The sequence below is a fragment of the Manihot esculenta genome, chromosome 2 (assembly GCF_001659605.2).
Source record: "Manihot esculenta cultivar AM560-2 chromosome 2, M.esculenta_v8, whole genome shotgun sequence".
Lineage (NCBI taxonomy): Eukaryota > Viridiplantae > Streptophyta > Magnoliopsida > Malpighiales > Euphorbiaceae > Manihot > Manihot esculenta.
In genome coordinates, this window is record NC_035162.2 from 14,277,224 (window position 1) to 14,286,825 (window position 9,602).

The following is a 9,602-nucleotide window of genomic DNA, read 5'->3' on the forward strand; positions in this document are numbered from 1 at the left end:
CATAACCAAGAATTGAGACGCAGGGGAGATATACGTCCATATGTAGATGCACGATCTGTGGGAGGGATGGTGCCGCGATATGTCAAAATAGACTTCCCCGTATTTGATGGGTCAAAAGACCCACTCAGTTGGTTGCATATATGTAATCAATTTTTTCTAAACCAACAAACACATGAGGATAAGGTGGGGATTGCATCATTTCATTTGATAGGCAAGGCTCAATTATGGTTCTATAAAATGAGTCGGGAGGAACCGAGGATACCTTGGGCAACCTTCAAAGAATACTGGAACATGAGGTTTAGTCCTTCACTCTGATCTAATCCATTGGGTGAATTAGTTAACTTAAGGTAGACTCGTTCTATAGAAGAATACCAAAGGCAATTTCAGCTTATCTTTCAATTACTTTGTACTCACATTCAGCTTGTCTTTCAATTACTTTGTGCTCACCATTATTTTAAAAAAAATCTAAATATTCATTTGGTGAGTAACAAGTAGCCTATTTGGGGCATATCATCAGTGATACAGGAGTTTCAGCGAATACTACCAAAATAAGTGCCATAACGGACTGGCCTCTTCCTTGGTCCCTAATGGCCTTGCGCGAATTTCTTAGCTTGACTAGCTACTACAGAAAATTTATTCGGGATTATGGACAAATTGTTGCACCTCTTACATAGTTATTAAAAAAGAACTATTTTAAATGGACCGAGGACTCCACAGTAGCATTTGAAAGCTTAAAACAAGCCATGGTTCAATCCCCTGTCCTACAACTACCGAATTTTAACAAGGAATTTGAGGTTGAGTATGATGCCTCCGACGAAGGTATTTGTGAGAACCAAGCTTTCAAAGCTTCCAAACTCTCAAACTTGGTCTTTTAGCTCAAAACTTCAAAACAAACCTAAAACTTCTCAAAACCTTGAAAGATTTAAAGGGAAACATAAAAATCACATGAGGAAGGAGAGGAACACACCTCTGGCGGCTGATGGATTAAAATTCTATCCATTTCACCGACATGTGACCTTTTATAGGTGGCTGGCCAGACCACTTTCGGCGGCCAAACGTGCGTCCGAATGCCATGCATGTTCGGCGGTCGAACCTTCACCTCCGGCGGCCGAACCTTGCATTTCCTCCTTGGCTCTTTTCTTTCAAAAACACTCATTTCCTTTGATACTTAACACATAAAATCATAGCAAAACACTTTAGAAAAACATATCGATATCCTTCTAGAGGGTTCCGACATCCTGGATTCCACCAGAAGGTAGAATTCCGATGCCGGACTCAAGCCGGATATTACAGTATTGGTAACCATCCCATAGCTTTTTTCAGTCGTTAGTTAATAGTTCGTCATCACCAGTTGGCAGCTTATGAGCGAGAACTGATTGGAGTCGCCAAGGTAATTCAACATTGGCGTCTATATCTTTGGGGCAGATCTTTTGTCATTCGCATAGACCATTTCAGTCTTAAGTAGCCTCACAACTTCTCCCAATAACATTGGCTGAATAAGCTTATGGGCTTTACCTTTCGGGTTCAGTATAAAATGGGGAAGCACAACAAGGCAGCTGATGCTCTTTCACGTCACCAAGATGAACCTGAATTATTCATAGTGATCTCTAGCCATATGTCCTTTTATTTGATGCAATCAGATGTGAAATTGCTGAAACTGAATCTCTATCTCAATTGTGGCAACAAATTCTCAATGGCGATGCTGATTTTGACTGGACAATACATGAAAGGCTGATATTGTACCGAAATAAGATTCATCTCTCCTCCACTTCTCCCTTGATTGAGACCATCTTGAACGCTATTCACAATAGAACTCATGAAAGAGTGTAGAAAACCCTCTATTGAATTGACAATGAGTTTTATTGGGAAGGTATGAAATCGGTCATTACAAAATTTGTTGCTTCCTGCCCTGTTTGCCAGCAGAATAAAACTTCCAATTTGCATCATGTTGGATTACTGCAGCTATTGCAACTTCCCACACAGGTTTGGTCTGACATCTCCATGGATTAAATTGAAGGGTTACCAAAAGTAAATGGGAAGACAGTGTTGTTGGTGGTGGTTGATCGCTTTTCAAAATATGCCCATTTCATTCCCTTGCCCCATCCTTATACAGCCGTCAGTGTGGCTCATATTTTCTTTTCTCATATCGTTCGTCTGCATGGACTTCCTGAATCTATTATGAGTGACCGTGATGCTGCCTTTACAAGTAATTTTTGGAAGGAATTGTTTCGCTTAGTTGGAACTAAATTAGCTTTTCATCAGCATATCATTTGCAATCAGATGGCCAAACAGAAGTGGTAAACTACACCATCGAAATGTACCTTCGTTGTTTCGTAGGTGACAAATTAAAAAGTTGAGTGGAATGGCTCCCATGGGCAGAGTTTTGCTACAATACTTCCTTCCACGCAGCCCTTAAAACATTCCCATTTCAAGTTGTTTATGGGCGTGCACCTCCCAGATTATTGTCCTATACTCCGAGCAGCTCTCGCGTAGAGGCAGTGGACCAAGCACTGCTGAATCATGATCAGGTACTGGAAGTAATTCAGTCTTGTCTTCAGCAGTCAAACAAGGATGAAGGACCACTATGACAAAGGCCATCGCGACGTCACCTTTGAACCAATAACTTGGGTTTGACTTCACAACGTCACCTTTGAATCAACAACTTGGGTTTTGGCTTCGCTTATACCCCTTCTGTTAACTTTCTATCTCGTAACAACGGGGTAACAAGTTGCTACCCAAATATTATGGTCCTTTTCAAATATTAAAATGCATCGGCGCTGTTGCATACCAACTTACCTTACCTCCTACAAGTAAGGTCCATGATGTATTTTATGTGTCCTTGTTAAAGCCCTTTAAAGGACCTGCTCCCTCCACCATGCCCGCATTACTCACCTTACATGACAGACATGTTTCCAGACCTTAGCAAATACTTAAGGCTCGCATCAATCGTGGCGAATGGAAAATTTTGGTCCACTGGTCTGGCTTGACAATTGACGATTCCACCGGGAAACCCCTTTCCCACTTCCACTCAGCATATCCTGATTTTATGCTTGAGGACAAGCTATTTGTCCAAGAGGGGAGTGATGTTATAGATGCTTTCATTGGAAAGATATAAGTCCACAACAGGAGGGAATTCACACACTGATTAAGCTCTCCACAAGGAAGGAAACAGGAAATGACAATTATCATGGCAATCACCTTCGATTCAGGATTCCATTATACTGTCTAGCAATTACTCTAATTATTCTGATTATAATTAGTGAGCAATTATCTTGTAATTAAATTTTATTTCCTTATTTTAATTTCTCTTATATAAAGAGATAACTTACATCAATAAAGCAAGCAATATTTCAAATACATAATCTGAAAAGTCAGACTCTATCTCTCTTAAAAGGTCTTGAGGTTCAAGGGCTCCCTCATCAGTAACCATAAGTCAAAATAGAAACAAGGGGTTGGCTCTTGAAGAATACTTTGTGGTTCATCAACCCGTGACACGATCTATTACTCAAGAACACAGCAACTTATCAAAAACTATTTTGTTTTTGACTTGAGACATATGCTAAACTAACTTGACGGCCATTTTTGTGATGCTTATTACTTTGCTTCAACGTGGGGTTTGTGAAGCTTCCAACAAACATTCATCTACCCTTACTACATATATCCCTTTTCGCTTTTTGTCTATTGTGGTCTACTCCCTTTTTACTTGGTATCATTCTTTTTCATCCTTCTCTAATATATGCTTGCCTTTTTGAAAGCAAAATTCATCGTTCTCCTGCCGAAATTGCTAAATCAAGGACACTTGACAAGCGGGTTGGTACTCCCATTATGAGAGGAAATGCTTTATTGAATTTCTGTGCATATAGCTTTCCTTTCACCGTTCTTCATTTAATTCTTTCAAGCAATTTGTTGGTGAAGCAACCTATAAAAGTCAGGAGTGCCCTGTGATGCTCTCGGCATTTGAAGATTTTGTGTTGAAATTTGTCTTGTTAAATTTACAGTATCGTGTGAGGTTTAATCCTCAGAAAAATGACGCCATAGTAATTTTTCTGGTACTGGATCATGAAAGTAACTCTATATGTTTAGTGGTCCAAAAGATTTGATCTGTTGCTTTCTAACATGCAGCAAAATGTTACTAATTTATAACTCGATTCCTAGCCACAGGTAGTTCAGCTTGCAAATGTTAATTATTCGCTTTTGGTTGTCCTGATCCTGAAGCTTATGGATGCACACAGGCAATTTCTTCTGGTAAGTCTCTGCATACACTTGTAGAACCTTAGCAGAAGCAGGAGAAAAGTAATTGTCAGTTTGTCACCTCTGCCCTGTGTCCCTGCCATGGATGGTAGGCAATGGCTCTTCATTTGGTCCAAAAATTATAGACTTGGAAGCCTTGAATCCAGTTATTCTTTCTCATATCAATGTCAAATAAAAGAAAAGAAATTCTCTAACATTCCATTGCTATCTTGTCATTTATGTTCTGCTCAGGAGTAGTTGGTGAAATGTAACATCCTTTGATAAGAGCAGGTTGGTCATTTGCATACCTACCAAAGAAATTTGGAGAGCCTTTCAGTGGCCTGTAGCCGTTCTTACAACTTCTAAATTAGCTGTCTTAACTACTAAGTTTTAATTACCAAAAGTTATGGAGTACACGAAACATTTAAGGAATATGTTGATTATGAATGGTCAATTTACTTAGAGCTAATAGCTAGACTTTGCACTTTCCATACCCTTGCTATGTTTCTTTGTTTTAAGTTTTACCCATTTCCATTTATACATCTAAAGTTTAGAAGGGATAAAAAATTTGCATAATTTGTGGTCCAATTTCTGGGTTTATGTGCTCCATCCATTTGTCCATCCATATAATCGATTTGATCTTGAACCAAAAACAAAATCGTAATCGGCTGATTTTAAAAAAAAAAAAAAAAGGAAAAAAGTAGTTCAGATGTCCAATTTTCATTTGACAAGAAAAATCAGAAAATTTCGAATCATAATCGATCATGCCAATTACCGGCTACAATAGTATTAATAAACCCTAACAACTGTTGGTGGGTCTAATACATTCATACAGGTGCACCACTTGGCAGTCGGCATCCACTAACTTTTAAGCATTTGATGAAGAGGGTCCAACCCCATTCCCCACCTCTAAAACAACATGATAATTCATTCTTGCCATATGTGCCCCAAATTATCATTTTGTGCTCTACTTTTTATTTTTTTATTTTTTTATTTTTTTATTTTTTATCGTAAAATGAATTGCATTAAAAATTTCAATGGATACTAATGGGACTAAAAAGAAATAAAAGAGATACAAATCCAATATGATAACTTAAGCCCATATTCCAATAGAGATTCAACCAAACTTGTAAGAAAGTCCAAGCCCACATGTAACTTGGAACACATGCAGTTTGAATTATAACACGCCGGCACCATCATTGTACAACCTCTACCTTGTACGTAGTTAGAGAAGATGAAGAAACAGCCGGACCAGAGCAAGAAAACACATTAACATCATGCATGCTCAGGAAATAATACCATAGTATTTTCATTAATTCACTATTAACATCAAATATAAATATGTAAAATCAAATTCAAAAATAAAAATTAAATAGAAGTCAAAATAGATTCACTCGAAATCTAATAAAATTATTGACCAACATCATCTTCAAATTAGATTCGCCTTCGACTAAATTGTTATAAGTAAAACAAAAAAAGTTGATATCTTCAAATAGGATAAATACCACAATAATAAAGAAAATGCGATAGAACTTATTAGATTTCTACTCATAAATGGCCTCGAGTTATGATTAATTCTTTTCAAGCTGAAACGACTAAATATTCAAAACTCAAAACCTAACAACCCATAAATAAAACACAGAAACATGTCCTTTCCAAAAATAAAACAAAACTAATGACGATTAAACAAAACAATACAATAGCAGGCAGAAAGAAGGCCGAAGCCTCCATTCACTGGCCAACGAATGGCCCGCACCGTTTGCGTTGTTTTGTCACTATGCCTCTATCTCTCTAATTAAGGAGAGTTCTATAGATTTTAAATACTTTAAATATTAACATAAATATAATTAAAAAAAAATCTCGTGTCTGAAAATTTGACACAAAATAAAAATAGACACCAAACAAACTCATTAAGAAAACAAAACACTAATTCTCAAATTTTTTAAATCATAAAATAATGTTGTACACTCTTTAAAAGCTTTGAATCCCTGCAATGATTTTAGAATTAGTTTTTCCCGTTAACGTATTTATCATTTCCTTCGATATATTTGAAAGGAATATTTGAAAGGGATAAAAATGTGAGGCCCTCAACCTATCTAAAGTAGAAGTTGAAAGCATGTTGAAGAACTTCATTCAAGTTTGTAACCAAAGATCCGAGAATCATTTTCAATATCTCTAATGAATTCTAACTCAATGACTATTTTGATAATATGGGATTTTATTCTTTTCAATTATAGTGTAATTCATCTTCTTCTAGATCTAATATAATTGATTACAAACACTATAATAGTTACCAGGAGAGCTGATCCTGCTACAACAAAAGGAGGACATAGCTTAGATCTTTTCACAGCTTTCTCAGCTTTACTTGCTCCGTCGCTCAGATCTTTCTGTTTCTGCACTTCTGATGATTCTTTCTCCTCCACTTGTTTTGCTTCAGGATGCTGTACTTGATCACTTGCTTCTTCTTTGATTTCAGTTCCTATTCCTGGAATATCTTCTCGTTTATGATCCTCATCTGGTTGTTTTGCAGGCTGCATTGTTTCAGGAGGCTCAGTTTTGTCTGGTTCTTGAACATTTGTATCAGGTTCCTTCTCTTCTGGCTCTTGTAATTCTTCGCTTTCTTTCCCACGAACATTTTCTTCCTCTGCAATTGCTGCCTCTGGAATTTTCTGTTCATTATGCTGCTCTTTCAGATCAGGAAATGTGTCTGCAGTTGGTTCTTGTTTCTCCTGTTCAGCTTCTTCAGACTCCATGGTTGTAGTTTCTGGATTATCTGGAGTAGCAGGAGGTTTTGGCTTTTCAGGAGGAGGGGTCTCTTCTAATTCTCTTGGTTTATTTTGCAATTCCATGTTAACAGATGTTTCAGGCACCAAATCTTGCTTTTTCCTGAATTTGTCTTCATCAAAATTTTCCCTTTCAATTACTTGCTTGTTTTCAATTTGTGGCTGCTCAGGTTTTTCCTGTAGCATCCCTCCACTATTGTCTCTTTCAGAAAACGCTTGAGCTTCCTCTTTTGGTTCTTCATTAGGAACTTCTGCTAGAATTTGTTGGGTTTCAGGTTCCCTTCTTTCAATCTCTTCCTGTACAACAGGTTCAATTTCTTCAGTCTCGGAATCTCTATTTGCTACTTCGGGAGGCTCCTCAGCTGCATTTCGGATAACTCCATCGAACTCCTCTTCCTTCACTTCCTCAATATTCATCCCACGCATTCCTTTCTCCGATTTCGGCATAACAATCGTCAACTTTGATTCATCATCATTGAACTTGGCCTTGATTCCATCCAAAATGATCCTATCAGGAATTCGAAAAACCTTGTCGAATGCCTTTAACTCGACATCTTTCTTTCGCATAATCCACCCAGATAACACCATCTCCTGGACTGCCCCCTTCCCACTTACCTCAATCTTACTCCCATCTTCATTGATCCTGATGTCAATATTCTCTTTTCTAAAGCCTGCATTAATTGTTTGAATTAAGAACTTAATCATCATGTAAAATTCGAATAGGAACTTATACAAATAATTGAGCTGCTTATACATCAAGAGGGCTAGCCAATTCGATATTACAACGGGATCATTCGATTCATTTCTCAGCAATATCGAAGAAGAAGAATTAATAGTAATAACCTTTGAGATATGCAATTAGAATGAACATGGTGTCAGTTTCTCTAGACAAGAAGAGAGGTCCACTGCGATCTTTGGCAATCTGAAGGTGGGCATGAGAAGTGATATCATCTCTGTAGTGGGTGATCTTGAGTCCTATTTCCAGTTCCATTTGCTATCTTTCTTTTTTCAGAAAAGAAGAGTTGATATTGAGATGGAGAATGGGTTGATTCTGTGAATTAAGCAGAGGCAGTTTAGCAAAATTAATAAAGGAAAATAATAATAAAAAGAATAGGAAATGGTGGCTTGGTGTATCCACATGAGAAAGGCACATATTCATTGCTTCACAATATTAAGTTGTCAGCGCCGTTCAAACAATTTGAAAGTCTGTTGCTTCTTTTGCCTTGGTGGGAAGCTAACGGCTCTTATTGATGCTGTAATGTGAAACATGATCTGAATGTCAAACAATTCTCAAAAGATGAATTATAAAGTGTGGACTTATACACCAAATAAGGAGTCACACTTTCTCTTCGATGCTGGCAGATATCATTCCTCTGTTCACTAGAATTTCATCAAAGCGACATTGCCATTTGAGAAGAATTAGGGGCTTGTCATCCAAGCGACATTGTTATCGGAGGAAAAGAGGGGCCTGTGCTCGTAACGCTTGCCTCAGATTCTGATTTCTCAAAAGTAAATCTTAATTATATATTCTTTCATGGAGAAGATTTACTGTGATTAGGATTTGAGATGATGTTCAAAATGATTCTAGGGATTTGAAGAGTAAAGGAATATTTGACATTGATAAGGGTAGTTTTGGTATGTAAAAGTCATTATCTTTTCTTTGACTAATTTTTTAATTTTTGACTTAAATTTAATGGACGGACAAAATTATTATTTGACAGAATTAAAACTGAAGAATAAAAGTATTGGATTTTAAAAATAAAAAAAAAATTATTAATTATGATATAATTTAAAAATTAAAAAGTAATATTTTCTATTAATTAATTTCTTTTACGTTTTAGATGTATTTAATTATTTTATACATGAGATGTGAGATTGAGTATAATTAGGGTGAGCATTTGATTCATTCAGTTTAAAATCTAACTTAATAAATTGAAAATTAAAATTTTAGTATTTATAAAAATCGAATCGCTTTTAATCAGAAATCAAATCGAACTGAATTGATTTGATTTAATTTGGTTTGATCAGTTTAAATTTTTAATAAATTTTTTATTTTTTATACTTTATTTTTATTTTTAATATTTTAAAATTTAATTAAAATATTTTAATTTTAATATAATCTAATATTTCTTTATTATTAAAAATAATATATTATTATCACCGATCGGTTTGGTTCGATTTTTTTAATTTTTTTTTATCAAAATCGAATCGAATTAAAATAACTAAAATTTTTAAAATTAAAAATCGAATCGAACCGAAATTTTAAATTAATTTAGTTCAATCGATTTTTTTATTTAAACTAAATACACCCCTAAATCTAACAAAAATAAAAAGAATGAGAAAAAACAATGTGAAATAAGTGCCTCTATCCTAATGCCCCATGTTAATTATAAGCATTAGTGATGCTAATGGGTGAAATAGGAAGCCAAATCAAGTGTAAATAATGAGCTTCTCTTCTTTCTTTCTTTTTTTCTTAACTATTATCTATTATTAAAAAAGATAATAGATGTAAGGATTATCCATTAACTCCAGGAAATTGTGGTTAATTTCCATTAATTAATGAACCTTAACTATATTGTTTGATGGCAG

General features: G+C 35.7%; 1 protein-coding gene across 1 annotated transcript; it reads right to left on the reverse strand.

Annotated features, from left to right (window-relative positions):
• Positions 1–6,279: 6,279 nt before the first annotated feature.
• Positions 6,280–8,632, reverse strand: LOC110610180 (neurofilament heavy polypeptide). The gene is made up of 2 exons (XM_021750062.2): positions 7,857–8,632; positions 6,280–7,684 (listed from the first exon to the last, which is right to left on the reverse strand). The coding sequence occupies exons 1-2, from the start codon at positions 8,002–8,004 to the stop codon at positions 6,474–6,476; spliced, it is 1,359 nt and encodes a 452-aa protein (XP_021605754.1). The 5' UTR covers positions 8,005–8,632; the 3' UTR covers positions 6,280–6,473.
• Between the last annotated feature and the right edge of the window lie 970 nt (positions 8,633–9,602).

Excerpts from the sequence above, each read along its gene's own strand:
- LOC110610180 (XM_021750062.2), bottom strand. The coding sequence starts at position 8,004 with ATGGAACTGGAAATAGGACTCAAGATCACCCACTACAGAGATGATATC. Across the intron at positions 7,685-7,856 it reads TCTAATTGCATATCTCAAAG|GCTTTAGAAAAGAGAATATT; the intron begins GTTATTACTATT and ends CAATTAATGCAG.